The 17,603-nt window shown below is 38.7% G+C and overlaps 1 protein-coding gene across 7 annotated transcripts in view; it reads right to left on the reverse strand.

Annotated features, from left to right (window-relative positions):
* Window positions 1-17,603, reverse strand: part of MYO9A (myosin IXA) — a 312,565-nt gene continuing 294,962 nt past the window's right edge. For all 7 annotated transcript variants that reach the window (XM_031935820.1, XM_023220687.2, XM_023220686.2 and 4 more), the window contains 3 exons: window positions 7,759-7,961; window positions 5,523-5,665; window positions 1-4,695 (listed from right to left, as the gene is read on the reverse strand). In XM_031935820.1, the coding sequence (XP_031791680.1) occupies window positions 4,232-4,695; window positions 5,523-5,665; window positions 7,759-7,961 (810 nt within the window). In that variant the 3' untranslated portion in view covers window positions 1-4,231. The remainder of the gene's footprint in view (window positions 4,696-5,522; window positions 5,666-7,758; window positions 7,962-17,603) is intronic.

The following is a 17,603-nucleotide window of genomic DNA, read 5'->3' on the forward strand; positions in this document are numbered from 1 at the left end:
TGCTTCTGGAAGCTTTGTTCTTTAATGAGCCATAGGGTGATTTGTTCATCAAGCTGCTTTTGTGTAGCCATACAGTGCATATTTTGAGTGACACAAACTGCACTTTATACAGATGATGTCTTGTTACCCCTCAACACCCCGCAAAGAAAAAAAACGAAAAGGAAATTACAAAGTGCCGGTTGATTGCATCCGGAATGTAATCAGTTCCGTGGGTGAGACAAATCATTCTTCTTAAAGAATTATTCTATTAAACAGTAAAATGTTATATATCACAGGATATGTCCTTTTATAATACAGTTCTTTAAAAATTTATACTCAGCATACTTATAAATTACTTAAAATCCATTAAATATAATACTAATCTGTAGTCCACACCTTTCCCATAGTAAATACAAATACTTGTGGTTCAAAAGGTGCAACTTTTATATGACCTCAGAGGGCTGATAAATAGGCATTAAGAATGGATAACTAGCAAGGTGACAGGCCCATTGTGGGGGCTTTTTTGAAAAAAGTTTCAACCAGGGGACCAATATGAGACCTAACAGATCCATCTCCACAATCATCATTTTGCTGTTATCCTTTCAATACCCAATCAAATGTGGGAGTCATTCCAGAGAAAAGTGGTTAAAAGTAGTCTAGGGCACAGAAAAAGAGGACTCCCACAGATACCAAGGAGTTTTACTACCAAGGCCAGCATGGTATTGGGGGACAGTGCTGGGGAGTTGTCACAAGAGTATGGGTGGACGTAACACATTTGTCCATACAGAATGATGCATGTCCCGCATCCAGCTTCCCACCAAGAAGAAAAAAGAGAGGAGGATGAGGAAAGCCATAGAGTATGTTTCTTTTTAAAATGAAAATTCTCTTAGCTTTGAACACACCCTGAGAATCCTTTCTTCTTTCTAGTTTACCAAAGTGCTTGTTACAGTTAAAAACACAGCCCACAGGCACTGAGGTGGGACTATAGAACCCTGCTGGACCACATCTTTTCAGCACACTTCTGACCCTCTGTTTTTGTGACCCTCTGTTTTTGATGGTGAAAACAACTCTACCATTATGAAACACAGAACGGAGTCTTCATTAATCTTCCAGCAGGATAAGCGCTCTGGCAGGTTTCCAAAGCATGAGAAGATGAGGGCTCTAGTATTCCATCCCAGGACCTCTAGCCCTTTTGTCTCTCTCTGCAAGGCTCCTAGTTGGAGGGCTGTATCTCCCTTTGTGTTTTCAGAAGCCCAGAGTGGCAAAATAATTTAAATGGCAGGAGGTACAAAATATGTTGTAAACTAATCCTCCCTGAATCCTGCTGGATTTGCTGTTAATTTCCTTCAATTTGTGACACAGAATGAAATCATACTTCTCTGCTTTTGTTACATTTTCCATAATAAGTACATACTAAATTACAGGGATACATTCACTTTAATGAGCAGAGTTGAAAATTCAGGTTTTGTTTGGGGCTGGGAATGTGTGCTGGAAGTAGAGTGCTCTGCATTTTGGAGTATGGGCTCCAAATGTGGAGCTGCCCCACTGCCGCCATGCAGATCAAAGCAAACAAGCAAAGGAGAAGCACTACGGAACCACAAGTGTGATACATACGAAGGGCTAACAGTTTCATAAATGATTGTAACGCGGCATCACTTTGTAGTGACATAACTTTACCATGCAGAGGGCCAGTGAGAACAGATGGATGCAGACACAGCATTTGGTTCTGAAGGTTTTTAAGAGTTATGGCTTCATCTCTTGATCAGGCCAACAAGGCCTATTACCCTATGTAAACAATGGCTTTCCCTCAAAGGGAGGGCCCCACACTGCTCTCCACTTTTACAATTTTGTGGATCTCTCCTCCTCATCCACCCACCCCAATCCTGGCAGATTAAATGACTAGAAATCCACATAAATCTAGCAACTGAAAAAAACAAGTTTTTTCTTTTTTTTTTTTTTATTGAATTTTACCCAAATTGGAGTTTCAGGTCCCTGAGAAAAATTATAAAGTCTCTTAACATCCATCACCTAGTTCCTATAAAGTGACCTACATCAGTCATTCTTTAACTGCCAAAAAACTTATTTTACCAGAAAAATCCCACAAAGATTTAGAAGGAAGAACATGTGCCAACATGTGTTCTCCTGGACATTCCTCTGGGCCACAGGAAATTATCTGATAAGGGCAATCTCTTTTTTTTTTTTATACAGGATTTAACCAACATTCTGGAGCAAGTGCAGAGTAACAATTAATGCCCAGCAGCACACTACTCCCTCAAGAACACTGAAACACAGACTCTGCAACCTGGCATGGGGCCAAGGAACCAGCAATCCCACTATGACACACCATGCTGAGGGGTTTTCCTCTGTCCTCTAGGAGAATCTCTGAAATTCAATTTTTAAAAGCTTAACATTTATTACTCCTCAGGACAAGACGAACAAGATGGCAGATGTCTGTGGGATATAAAGCATAACATTTGCTCATTAACCATCATTATTCTGGAGATTTTAAAAGCTTCCTTTCTCTGGCTCAATTCTGAACCCAAAGCAGGGAGAGGTAAGACTCCTGCTACCTTTAGCTGCCACGCAGAATTATGCTCCAAGTCTAACCTCTGGGGCTGGCCAATAACCACTGAGGCAGTGGCATGAGGTTCAGTGTTGTGTAACAGGAGAGACTCTGCCTTAACAAAAGACTTAATATTTCTACAACTTCAAAGAAGTATGAAAAGGAAGAATAACCAAAATACAGGTTATAGATGGTAAAGGCTCTTTTTCAGAGCAGTGCATGTAGTAGCAAGACAAGATGCATTTAGTAACTTTAAAAATAAACATTTCACATACTTATCTCGAGAAAGGCTATCATGTTTCATTTTTCATATATTATAAATAGCAAAAACATGTTTCTATTCCCACAAATGCTAAGATACTTAAAATGTTATTATAACTCATGTGTATGAAGACCACCCAGTGGTGAAAATGATGTCTTACTATTCCCTCAACCCAGGGATGAATGGCTCTCATCCCCTTGTCCAGTGGCCCCTAATCTGTGGGAAGAAATTCCATGGGAAGGAGGGAAGCACAAGGTTAAAAAGAAATATGCCTACTATACATATATATTTACAATGAACTTCAGTAACCAGAATATTAACAAAAATAGCTTCAAGTAGTCCTTGATTTTTTTCCATCTATTTAATACTGATGGTCTGAGAAAAGGAAGATAAAAGTTAGATAGGTCATATTAAAAACCTTTTTATTTTTTGGCAGCTTTCTGTAACACTTATTCATGCAATATTGTATGTGAATGTTTTTGGAGAACTAACTAAATGGTCACATTATTTGAGTCTGTGGTGGGAATCCACCAGCAGATGAACAGGCTCATATGTGGTTTTCGGTTTAATCTATACAAAGAGAAAAGCCTGAGTGGCTTAGGATGGAACCTTCATAAGTTTAGGGATCACCATGTCTCTGGGAAACTAAAAATTAAAGTATAAGAATCTGATCCTAGGACCAGGAAATATGAGAACAGTATGGCTACTGACACTTCAGCCCATGCAACGTATTTGGCAGGAACTAAACAGGAGTCAAACCAGCACTGATTATTATGACATCAAACATCATCAAAAAACAAAATAGGTATTCTCTTCTTCACCATATAACAAGATATCTGAGACACGCTCTGATGGCTTAATGGAAACAATCACTTTTTTTGCTTTCCCCAGAATATAACATGGAGTGTTTTTTCAGAAATCTTAAAATAGAGGGATTAGGCTTTTTGTTTACAAGTTTTTGGAAAAAAATTATATTCTACCCCAGCTCCTAACTATCCCAAAATAAACTCAAAGGCTTTTGCTTTCATGGTTAAGAAAGATTTATATGTTTTCTTCAAATGTCAGAAATGAGAGGGTCCCTCAGGCCAGCAATATCCCCCCTAGTTCAACACCCACCTTTGGGAAGGGAAAAGAGGGTGGGGGAGAGGCAACTATAACTGACCCAAATCCCCAGGCCCTAGGTGGCTTTGTTTAGTAAAATCTCAATTCAAATACAGCAGCCAAGGCACAGCTGGCACCATCCCCAGCAGGCGTTCTGCTTCTGCAGGAGGCCCAGGAATTCAGCACATACAGTCTTAGCCATATGCTTAGAAAAGAGGCAGGACCACAATTAGGATGGACTATTGTGGACGAGGTGATGAAACGCAGCCCCAAAGGTGAGATGTGTTTACCACTCTGTAGCCACGGAGGGACACACATCTGCCAGTTCAGACCATAAATTCATTATTTCCAAAGAGTGCTAGCTGTTGGCTGGAGGTACAGTCTGGGTCCACAGTTTTTCTGCGGCCAGACATGACTGTCCCCTCTGGGGTCTCTTTGGTTTTCTGAGGTGAGTTTTTCACATTCTTTAATTTTTGTTTGCCCTTTTCTGGGTTGAAGGTTCCTCTGCTGATGAACTGAGGCCTGTCTTCCAGGGATTTGGTCTGGCCCAATGGTCCTTCCATTCCCAGGGCCTCATTAGCTGAGGCAGCTCGGTAGAATGGAGATTTGGAATAAATCTGAAATAGTTTTCTGGTCCCATGAGACGATGCCGTGTTAGACAGACATAAAGAGGAGACTGAAGAGTCCACTACATCTAAAGAGTCTTGCTGCTTTTTAAGCTGCTTTCGTAACTTGCTGGAAGGTTCGGACTTGCCAGCTGTCTTCAGGGAGCTAAGGGCTAAGCTTCTCTCTGATGCAAAAAAGAGACCAAAGATGTAAATGACAGTGCCCTATAAAGCAAATCATCATGTAATGAATAGGTGTCACTGTTCAGACATGAAATTGGGTGGGATAAGATTTGGAGGGTCCAGGCTGACTTACTATGGGCACAGTCATAGTCAAAGAGAGCTCACCATCCATTTCTCTATATAGCAGTTCAGAATCATCCCCAGGGAAATCTGGTGTTTGACTATGCCACCAGTGGAGGCCTAGAACAATCACTATCACATCAAAAACTGCCAGGATACGTAGGTAAGTTCTACGTCTCCCTGAGACATGCCACCCAGTTAAACACCTCCTTTGTATATGTATAGAGTCCCACCTCACAGTGGGGCACAATTCCTGCCACCCTCAGAAAATGGGTCATGGATCAGTAAGACAACATATATTGTGATTATTGGCTTTTCTCTGTGTAAGTACAGGATAAAACATTAAATTACCAAAAAAAAAAAAAAAAAAAAAACCCACAAAACTCAATCACATTGAAGAGTTGGTTTGATAAACAATGTATATGGAAGCTTTACAAAGACAACAGGAAAAAAAAGACCTTCCATGGAAGTCAGGAATCTAAGTAGCAAAGACAATTACATTTCTTATCCCCATCCAGATAATGATAAGGACCTGTATGCCAAACGATGAAGGCTAAAACTATGTGGATAAAAGGACAAAATTCCTCAGGACTTTGTTACTGCTGATGTATGGTCAGTGCATTCTTGAAAGACTTTGTCTTAGTTTCGGAATCTTTATTGCTCCTTTGCAAAACAAATCTGGCGTCTTTGGTCTACCATGTTCACTTACCTGATTTCTCAGAGATAGCACATTCAGACTCCATATTCAAATTTTCTGAGCTATCAGCAGTCCCAATGGAGGCCTCAGACTCAAGAGTTTCATCATCAGAGGCACGGGGTTCCAGTACAAGCATCTCAAATGTCAGCTCCTCCCTGTAAGATACAATCAAGAAACCATTAGCATATTTGATAGGAAGTAGAAGGAAGATAACAGAAAAAAAGATCCTCCATGAAAGTCAGGAATCTAAGAAGCAAAGACAGTCCATTTTTACTGTCCCCATCCAGGTGGTGATGAGGACCTGTATGCCAAATATGGTGAACGCTAAAACTATATGGACTAAAGGACAAAATGATAGTCAATCTAGGACCAATAATAGGGGTAAGAGTAGGGCGAAGATGCTGTTGTGGTGAGATCTTTCAGTAAAATGAACTCTGGACTGATAATCAGGAGATCAGGGCTCTAACCTTATTCATAATATCCATAATGCATCAGGAAAGTACCTTTCTCTCTCTGGACCTCAGTTTCCTACCACAAAACAAAGAGATTAAACTAGATAACCTCTAAGATTCCTTCCAGCTCCTAAACTATTTTCCATGAAGCTTACTAACTGGCTATGGACTATATCCTCTACCTTCACCACAGAGACCTCTAGACGAAGAAAAACACTGATTGATCTTTTCTGTCCTTTGAAGCTTATGCCATCTTTAGTTATCGCATTCTCTAGTCTTCCTCCTTCATCACAGTCACCCAGCTACCTCTCAGTAATGCCCCACATTCCGTGATGTCTTTGGTACTCAGCTCCTAACCTTGCTTTCTCACTAATGCTTGACATCACCTCATCTATTCAATTAATATCTTTGTAAAAATTCATCTCAATATCCTAACACTGAAGTTCTTTTATGTCTGCAACTTCTAACAATATTTTCCTCCACTTTTGCTAAGCTACTTTCTCCGATGCGCAGATGCTGAAGCTTGTCATTACCTGAATACACCAACTGTGAATCCAATATTCTGCCCTGTTCACAACCTCCTTATCCTTCCAATTCTTACTCACCTTCTAATCAAGTCTCTTCCCTAACAGAGCCCCTTACCTTTACTTCCACTTTACCTAGCTTGAGATCCATGAACAATCATTTCAAGAATAGTATCACCAGCATTACAATTGTCTGAGGTCATGTGCATTCTGAGACTGTGCTCGTTCTTCTTTCTTTTTCTAGGGACTCTCCCTTTTCTTGAAAATTCCTATGAATCCTTCAAGACCACTAACATCATCGGCATCAAAGCCGAACTGGGTCTTCTTTTCAGATCACTCTTCTAGCAAATAGCCCCTGGTCAATGTACATCATCTTTGCCTTATCATGTTTTTTACAGCTGAGCCCCAGCTGCTTTTTTAGCTGGCCTATATTCCAGAATCAATCATGAGAGACCAAAAAAGTACTTTAACAGTCTCATATCCCCTTATAAGTCAAACTCAAGACCTGTGATCCTGGAACTCAGGAATAAAGACCCCATTAAGCTTCCTAAGAGCCATCAACGTCGACCAGAACTATTACACAGCACCTTTAGGGAGAACCATGGCATGTTCATATTATCCCCAAGGCACAATGTCACCCAATCCCTGCAACAGTGATGAATGGAGGTAAAAGAGCTTCTTATTTATCTCTCTCCTAAATTGCAACCAATTTCCCTATCCAGTATCCTAGCACTCTCTAGGGCTATAGCATTACTATGACCATCTAGTTGCTGTTCCCATGGCCATATGGATCTTTGGCTAATAACCTCCCTTCATGGATTTGTGAATGATGCCCACTCTTGAAAGGGACTTTGGCTTAGCCTAAGAATTTCTACTCTTCTTTGCAAAATAAATTTGTTCATGAAGGCTGGTCTCTGACCTGTTAGGACTCCAGTACCTCATCTTGGCTCCCCACTGTTACTGCTAGATGAATCGTGACTAAGACTGACATGCCCCGTGGATACTGTGTCCTCCTCCCAGTCAGCCTCTCCAGACCATCACTGTAGCAGCCTCAGGTTTTCTAGCTTATGGAACTGGCTTCCCAGAGGGAACAACTTTCACACTGTTACCTGAGTATAGGCAACATGTCTTTGTCATTTCAACATCTCCTGTATCATCTGACACAGTGTTTAACACACAGCAGATAATAAATAAGAAAAAATAAAGAAACGATAGAAGGAAGGAAATGAAAACAGACAATGACTGTCTCTCCCCTTCCTCCTGGATACTCACTTCTCCTTCTGTAGGTTCTCAATCTGCTCAGTCAGTACTCTCTCCTCCTGCTGCATAGCTGCTTGCTGCTGTTCTGTGATGTCAGTCTCCATGGCTGCCTCACTAGTCAAGGTCTCCTCTGAGACATCAGACACAGAAGGCAACCGAACTACAACAGGAGACGATGGACCTGGATAGTTTCCTCGACGAATACGCCCCTTTCCCTGCAGAGAAAAATTCACATTAGAAAGTAAATTGAGTGACTGCATTAGTTTTATGCAGATCTTTTAGGATAACAAGTGTACTTCCATCACACCAGGTGAATGGTAAGAACAAATGGAAACATTCGCAAGGCCTAGGATATTTAGTGAGACATCATTCATCTAACACATTTAAGGTAAAATATTTCTTGCAAGAGTGCTGGAAAATGGATACTTCGGTAGGTGGGAGTGTAAGAAACCATTGTGTACCGAGATGAGATTCTTCTTTTAATATAAGCTGCATCCATTCCAAACAAAATAGCCACATCTGGATATTTATTTTTAAATTAATTAACATTGAAGTAACATTTCAGTTCTGCAGTCACACTAGCCACATTTCAAGTGCTCAATAGCCACAAGTAGCTCGTGACCCCCACACTGACTGGTACACATATACATTTCCTATCATCATAGTAAGTTCTGATGGATAACAGTGCTCTATAATTTTAGCCTTGGAATGTACAATCTCTCTAGGAAGACCATAGAAGTATGTTCTAAAACTCAGTTTTGAAAAACAAAAACAAAATGTAGTCATTTATATAACACAGGGTGCTAGTGAGATATATTTTCTTAGAAACTTCTATTCTTGAGATTAGAGTGTGAAAATCTCATTGCTGCTTCTTCCTTTTTTTTTTTTCCAAACATTGGTTACTTTATATATGACTGTAGCTTCTGGTAGTGGCAAACTAAACTTTCCAAGTTAATCTCCTGCTAAGAAACATAAAAACTCAACATATGCTTGAAGGCATTGAAGAGCTAACCAGATAGATTAAGGAGAGGCTAGTCCAGCATTTAGCGTTAATCTAAATGTCAGAGGTGGCTGTGACTCTAAACAGAGCTTTTGACATGCTACAGCAGAGGATGGCAAACTATGGCCTGTGTGGCAAATCTAGCCTTGCACATATTTTGTAAATACAGCTTCATTGGAATACGTTCATCCTCATTAATTTACTGTTTATTGCTGCTTTTTCAGAACAACGGCAGAGTTGATTGCTGAGACGGAGACTGGCCTACAAAGCCTAAAATATATTCTCTAGTCCTTTACAGAAAAAGTTTGCCATCATCTTGGGGTAGAGAATAAAAGTTGGAGCCAGACCCACTCAACGGTGTGAGTTGCTGCCTGGCAAAACCTCCATGCCTGACACTAGGATCCTCAAGGTTTCTTTTTTTGTTTGTTTTTTTTGTTTTTTGTTTTTTTTTGAGACGGAGTCTCGCTCTGTCGCCCGGGCTGGAGTGCAGTGGCCGGATCTCAGCTCACTGCAAGCTCCGCCTCCCGGGTTTACGCCATTCTCCTGCCTCAGCCTCCGGAGTAGCTGGGACTACAGGCACCCGCCACCTCGCCCGGCTAGTTTTTTGTATTTTTTAGTAGAGACGGGGTTTCACCGTGTTAGCCAGGATGGTCTCGATCTCCTGACCTCGTGATCCGCCCGTCTCGGCCTCCCAAAGTGCTGGGATTACAGGCTTGAGCCACCGCGCCCGGCCAAGGTTTGTTTCTTAGACATAAGAGTAAACTGAAATTACAAAAGTCCCTGCAGATACTGTAGTCTAGCTTCAAGTCATCTGAATGGTCCCGAAAATTCTAATATCTAAAAATGAATTAAAGTAATCTCAGATTGCTAATACTTTAGGACCAGGCAGAAAAAAATGAAAACATTCTGTGGAGGAAAGTAACATTATCCTAGGCCTCAAAATATTTTAAAAATAATGTTTCAAATACTCTGACGAATAATCAAAGGTAACAGGCACAAAAGGAGACAAGACAACGTAAATGAAAACTAGTAAAAATGACAGAAAACAGAAACCCTAAAAGACTCCAGATATTGTGGCTATGGGATTTAAAATAACATGCTGAAGGAGATAGGAAGACATAGTTGAAGTAGTGGACTGGAAATTAGGTCAAAAGAAAAATCCTGAACCAAGCAGGAAGAAATGAAAGAATGGGGGCAGGGCGCGGTGGCTCAAGCCTACAGTAATCCCAGCACTTTGGGAGGCCGAGACGGGCGGATCACGAGGTCAGGAGATCGAGACCATCCTGGCTAACACGGTGAAACCCCATCTCTACTAAAAAAAATACAAAAAACTAGCCGGACGAGGTGGCGGGCGCCTGTAGTCCCAGCGACTCGGGAGGTTGAGGCAGGAGAATGGCGTGAACCCAGGAGGTGGAGCTTGCAGTGAGCTGAGATCCGGCCACAGCACTCCAGCCTGGGCGGCAGAGTGAGAAGCACCCTAACAAAAAAAAAAAAAAAAAAAAAAAAGAAAGAAAGAATGGAAAAATTCACAAAAGAAAGTAAAAGAATGGCTGGGCGCAGTGGCTTACACCTGTAATCCCAGCACTTTGGGAGGCTGAGGCGGGCGGATCACCTGAGATCAGGAGTTCAAGACCAGCCTAGCCAATGTGAAGAAACCCCATTTCCACTGAAAATACAAAAATTAGCTCGGCATGGTGGCATGTGCCTGTAGTCCCAGTACTCAGGATGCTGAGGTAAGGGAACTGCTTAAACTCGAGAGGCAGAGGTTGCAGTGAGCCAAGTTTACGTCACTGCACTCCAGCCTGGGCAAATATCAGGACAAGAGAGATCCTACAGAAGAAATATTGAAGAGATCATGGCAGAGCATTTTTTAAAAAGCAGTTAAAGATATTAACCTAGGAATTTAAGATAGCCTACAACCCCTAAGAAAGAGAAATAAAAAGAAGTCTATACCTAGACAAACTATTGTTAAAAACTAAAGGCCTAAGGTAAAAGAAAGACTTAAAAGCAGTTACAAAAAGCAAATTACTTGCAAAAAAGGAACAACTATTAGATTCAAAGTCTGTTTCTCAACAGAAATAATGGAATGCAGAAAACAATGGAATATTTTCATGGTATGAAAGGAAAAAGGAACTGCCAAGCTTAACTGTTATATACAGAAAATAATTTTCAGGAATGAAGGTGAAATAAAGACATTTCAGACAGACTAAGGGGAGAGTCTGACACCAGCAGACCTGCACTAAAGGAAATATTGAAGGGAAGATTGAAAATGTCTCAAGAAGAAAAGTTAGAGGTGTGAGAAATAATGAAAGGCAATGAAAAGTGAGTATGTCTAAACAGTGACTGCATAAAACACAATAACGATGTGTTGGATTTAAAACATATAGATAATTAAGATACACAACAATAAGAGCAACAAAATCATATCATAGTAAGGCATATTAAAGCACCTGTATTATCTAGGAAAAAGATAAAACTACTAGTTAACAGACACACTGATAGATCACAGATCTGTTTTCACCATTTGGTTAATACTAAAATAACAGTAAAAGAGTGTAAAACTTCCAAACAAAAGAAGAAATGGAATAAAAACGTAGTCAAAAAATGCAAGAAAGAGCAAAAAAGGCAAGGAAGAAAAGAAAAAGGAACATATATCAGGTAGGACAAAAAGCACATAAAAAGCAGATTTTAAACCCAAATATATTGGTGATTATATTAAATGTAAATAGAGGAAATGCTCCTATTAAAATTTGAAGATTGTCAGGCCGTATAAAAAAAAAGAAAACCTAACTATGTGATGTTTATAAAAGACATGTGAATTCAGAAAGGCTGAGAGTAAAGAAATGGGGACTTTGGGAGGTCGAGACGGGTGGATCACGAGGTCAGGAGATCGAGACCATCCTGGCTAACATGGTGAAACCCCATCTCTACTAAAAAAATACAAAAAAAAACTAGCCAGGCGAGGTGGCGGGCGCCTGTAGTCCCAGCTACTCGGGAGGCTGAGGCAGGAGAATGGTGTAAACCCGGGAGGCGGAGCTTGCAGTGAGCTGAGATTCGGCCACTGCACTCCAGCCCGGGTGACAGAGCGAGACTCCGTCTCAAAAAAAAAAAAAAAAAGAAATGGGGAAAAAAAAAGACATACCATGCAAATACTAACCAAAATAAAGCTAGTACAGCTATGTTAACCACAAAGTAAACTTTACGAAGTGTTACCTGTGATAAAGAGGGATACCTCACAATGACAAAGGTTCATATTATGAAGATAAAACATTTCCAAATATGTATGTACTTAAGAAATTGCTTCAAAAAAATTTAAAGTAAAATATTGACAGAAATATTTAAAGAAAAATAGACTATAATCAGTACTGAGAGAACAAGTGTGCACATGCAATCAGAAATGATGTAAAACTGAACTTGATGTAAGCAACCTAACAGACATATACAGACTTCAGTATCTAACTACAGAATATTCACTTTAAAGCACACATAGCAAAACAACAAAATTCTAAGGGTTGAAATAATTTATCTGACCATTAAAGTAATTTAAAACAAGTTTTCTAATAATGCAGTTACAAAGAGAAAATTAAAAATTCTTGCACACTCAGAAATTAAGAAATAGACTTTAAAACAAACCATGGTCAAAGAGGAAATCACAAAGAAAATTAGAAAATATTTTGAATGAAACAATATAAAAACCCAGGTAAGCTCTGTCTACTTTAAAGTTATAGCCTTAAATACATACATTAGAAAAGAAGGAAAGATTCATAATTAAGGATGTAAGAATCTATTTCAGGAAACTAGATAAAGAACAACATAATAAATTCCCCCTGCAACAAAAGCAATAAAGAAAAGTGCAAACAAACATTAGAATGAAGACAATCAAAGTCAAATGTAGCTTTGAAGAGGCAAATAAAAATTTTAAAACTCTAGCAAGACTGAAAGAGAGAAGTTACAAATAACCAAAAGTGGGAATGAAAAACGGGACATCACTACAAATCTTGTAGACCCAGAGGGTAAGAGACTACTAAAAACAACTTCATGTCAATAAGTATAAAATTTTAGACAAAGTGGAGAAATTTCTACAAAAATCTAATTAATACCATCAATGAAGAAATTAGAAATGTGAATAATATTAAAGAAATTGAATCCAGAATCAAAATCTTTCCAAACACAAAAACTCTACGCCTATATTTCTGTGGCAAACAAGAAGAAGTAACAAATTCTTCCACAGAATTAAAAAAGAAATTATTCCCTAACTTGTCTTTAGAGGCAGGCGTAACTTTGATAACAAAACAAAACAAATACATTAAAAAGAAGGATTACTGCCAGGTGCAGTAGCACATGCTCACAATCCCAGAACTTTGGGAGGCTGAGGCAGGTGGATCGCTTGAGCTCAGGAGTTCAAGACCAGCCTTGGCAACATGGCAAAACCCCTTCTCTACAAAACAATACAAAATTAGCCAGGTGTGGTGGCACGTGCCTGTAGTCCCAGCTACATGGAAGACTGACACGGGAGCCCAGGAGGTTGAGGCTGCAGTGACCCAAGATCATGCCAGTGCACTATAGCCTGGGTGATAACAGTGAGGGCCTGTCTCAAAACAAACAAAAACAAAAAAGGATTATTATGGCTTAACTTTACTCATAAACACATGCAAAAATCCTAAACAATATTCTAACTATAACAGAATCAAGTAATATAGAAAATGTAATATAAAAATATTAAATATACGAAAAGTTGTATTGATTGTAGTAGTATAATGATGGTTTAACATTAGAAATGGACTCTGTGTAATGTGTCATATCAATGCAATAAAAAAGTCTGATAAAACCTCAATACATGCAGTAAAGGCATTTCATAAAATTCAACATTCTATCACAATTAACAACTCTTAGAAAACCTGGAATAGGAGGGCACATACTTAATCTCATAAAGTACCTACAAAAATTCTATAGCAAACATCACACTTGGTGGTAAAAGGTTGAAAGCTTTTCCTTTAGGGCTGGGAGCATGCCAGTAATGATCACTATCACCACTTCCATTCAACATTATACTGCAGGTTCTAACACAAGAAAAAGAAAGAAAAGCTATAAGGATTATAAAAGAGCAAATGAAACTATCATTATTCATGGATGGTATGACTGTACAGGTAGAAAATCCAAAGGAATCCACAGAAAACTTAAGTGAATTCAGCAAAGTCACTGAGTACAAGATGAAAAATACCAAAATCAATTTATTTTTATACAACAGAAAATAAAAATTTTAAAATAATACCTATGATTGCATTTAAATATTAAATATCTAGCAGTAATTCAAACTAAAGATGTGTAAAATCTCAACACAGAAAACTATAAAACACTTTTGAGAGTAGCTAATGCACTACATGAATGAAGAGATATATCATGTTTACAGGCGCCCGCCACCTCGTAAAAATGTCAATTCTCCAGAAGGCAATCTATAGATCCAATGCAATCCCAATAAAAATCCCAAGATAATTCTTTGAAGCTGATTCCATAATTTATATGGCAATATAAACAGCCAAGAATAGTCAAAGCACCACTGAAGAAGGCAGGATGACTTATTCTACCAGATTTTTTTTTTTTTGAGACGGAGTCTCGCTCTGTCGCCCAGGCTGGAGTGCAGTGGCCAGATCTCAGCTCACTGCAAGCTCCGCCTCCCGGGTTTACGCCATTCTCCTGCCTCAGCCTCCCAAGTAGCTGGGACTACAGGCGCCCGCCACCTCGTCCGGCTAGTTTTTTGTACTTTTTTAGTAGAGACGGGGTTTCACCGTGTTGGCCAGGATGGTCTCGATCTCCTGACCTCGTGATCCGCCCGTCTCGGCCTCCCAAAGTGCTGGGATTACAGGCTTGAGCCACCGCGCCCGGCCTATTCTACCAGATATTTTTAGAAAGCTATGGTAAATAAAATAGTGGTGGTGTTGGTACAAAGGTAGTCAAAACAAAGCCCCTAGAAACAGACCCACACATAAAAAGGCTCCCAATTTACAATAAAAGGGGAACTGCAGGGCATTGTGGAAAGGAAAAATTTTCTTAAACATGACCCTAAAAGGTATTCATCCCAAAGAGAAAGACTGATTAACAACATTAAAATCCAGAACCTCTGTTCATCAAAAAAGAAAGGAAAAAAGCAAACCATAGAATGGAAGAAAATTTGCAACAAAAGTAACAATAAAGGATTTGTATCTGGAATTCATAAAGAATCCCTACAGAACATTAGAAAAAGACAGACAACACAATTAGAAAAACAGGCAAGAGCTCTGAACAGGCTCCTCACAAAAGAGGATATAGAAATGGCCAACATGTATATACACACACACATTATACATGTTAGAGTCACAATAAAAAATACAATTTTTAAAAATAACACACCCATCAGAATAGCTAAAATTAAGGAATCTGGTAATAAAAGTGCTGGGGGCAGGTGGAGCAATTGGGAATTCCTACACACTGCTAATATATTAACAACCATTTTGGAAGAAAGTTTGGTATTATCTACTGAAGTTGAAGATAAATATATCCTGTGACCCTGAAAATCCACTCCTGTATATTTCGCCAACAAAAAATACATGTATGAGTCCATTAAAATCATAATTCCCCAAAACACAACCCAAATGTCCATCAACAGTAGACTAAATTGTGGTATATGCATACACTGATAAACTATACAGTTATGAAAATGAGCTACAACTAAACAAAATATGAATAAGTCTTACACACATAAGGTTAACTGAAACGAATCAGAGACAAAATAATACATCTTTTTTTTTTTTTTTTTTTTTTTTTTTGAGACAGAGTCTTGCTCTGTCGCCCAGGCTGGAGTGCAGTGGCCGGATCGCAGCTCACTGCAAACTCCGCCTCCCGGGTTTACACCATTCTCCTGCCTCAGCCGCCCGAGTAGCTGGGACTACAGGCGTCCGCCACCTCGCCCGGCTAGATTTTTGTATTTTTTAGTAGAGACGGGGTTTCACCGTGTTAGCCAGGATGATCTCGATCTCCTAACCTCGTGATCCACCCGTCTCGGCCTCCCAAAGTGCTGGGATTACAGGCTTGAGCCACCGCGCCCGGCCAATAATACATCTTATATGATGCCATTTATATAAAGCTCAAAATTAGGTAAAGCAAAACTATAGTGCTCAGGGACACATATTTTAGTAGCAAACAAAAAATAAAACAAAAGAAGTCATTAATGTAAAAATCAGGTTACTGCTTACCTCTGGAGGAGAAAGAGGATCATGACTAGAAAGGGAAAAAGGAGAGTTTCTGGGGATGCTGGCAAGGTCCTATTTCTTGAGCTGGGGTGGTATGTGGATGTTCATTTATAATAATTCATTAAACTGAATATTTATGTTTCTGTATTTTTCAGTATGTTTTGTATTTTGCAATAAAAAAGATATTTAAGAGTTCCTTTTTAAAGTGAGCTATTTATGGAAATACACGAATATCCATTGAAAATTATGTCACTTTGACAAATTTCTAAGTTGGTTTTGGCAAGAAAGAAAGGAAAAGTGTTGTTTCAAAAACAGAAACCCATGATCTAGTGCAGGTGATAAGGTAAAGGCTGGAGGGTAGTTCTAAGGGCATTCAGGCTAACTCCTCCAAAACTAAAACACATAATGGAATAAAATCAGGAGGATTACAATATTGCTATTCCACTTTTCGTTCTAAAGTCAACAAGGACAAAACCTGTTAAGAAAAACAAGCTCAAAACAGAAGATCAGTCTGCAAATTGAACAAAAAATGACAAAGTATTCTTTATGCTATAAATTCCAGGACATCATCCAGTTCCATTTGACATTGACTATTTATAGCCAAATGAATAAATAATACCATTTAAAAGCCTCAAGAAGCTTGAAAATCTGAGTTTATTCCTAGTGTCCACATTCCAGTATTCAATAAAAGAGCTGCCTTTTTTCAATGTTCATACCATTAGCTGGCCACCGGAGTATTTCACCATGAGTTAAGCTGCAAATCACTTAATATAGCTGAAGAAAATCAAACAAGCTCAACAGATCTGATCTATTTTAAGAAGCATTAAACAAAACAAAGAAAAATGGAAACTCCTACAGCCTAGAATTATCTTACAAAGATTAAAGTAATTTTTAAAAAGTTGATTACATGGAGCTTTTAGAAACATGGGAAAATACTAATACTGTGTTAAAAACAGTACATAAGGTTGTATACCATTGGTTTTAAAAATGAGTAATACAAAATTTACAAATACACTAAATTATTAACAGTAGTTTCCTGACTGGAATAATATCCTTCACTTCCCCACTTTCCTATAATAAGCATGAATTTACTTTTTTCAAACTGGAATTTTTTCTTTTGGATCCCTGCTCACTGTATATTCTCTTGTAGTGTTTTTTTCCATAATTTTTTTCTCCCATCAGTGTAAGTGTCACAGAGTGAAAAAGGCAAATATTTTCTTGACAGTATCATAAAAATAATTGTAGACCTCCCTGAAAAGTATCTGTAGATAACACTGAGAAGTGGTTTATAGTATCCTTTGTTCATTTTTCACTGGGTAGCTAATCTTTCTATTTACTTATAAGGAGCTTCTCTTTATTAAGGAAAATTAGACTTTGAAATGGGAATTGAAAATATTTTCTTATGGTACATCACTTCCCTTTTACTTTCTTTATGGTCATTTTTGTCACACAATAATACTTGGTTTTTGTTGCTGAACCTTTCAACTTTTTTCTTTAATAGTCTTCTATAATAGCAAAGCCCTGTCCAAGATTATATTTTTCCATCATAATAGGGATTGTATTGGTTTTGACTGATCACAGACTACATAAATAATTTGTACCCAACTCTTTTTTTTTTTTTTTTTTTTTTT

This window comes from Piliocolobus tephrosceles, chromosome 6 (genome assembly GCF_002776525.5).
Source record: "Piliocolobus tephrosceles isolate RC106 chromosome 6, ASM277652v3, whole genome shotgun sequence".
NCBI classification, from domain to species: Eukaryota; Metazoa; Chordata; class Mammalia; order Primates; family Cercopithecidae; genus Piliocolobus; species Piliocolobus tephrosceles.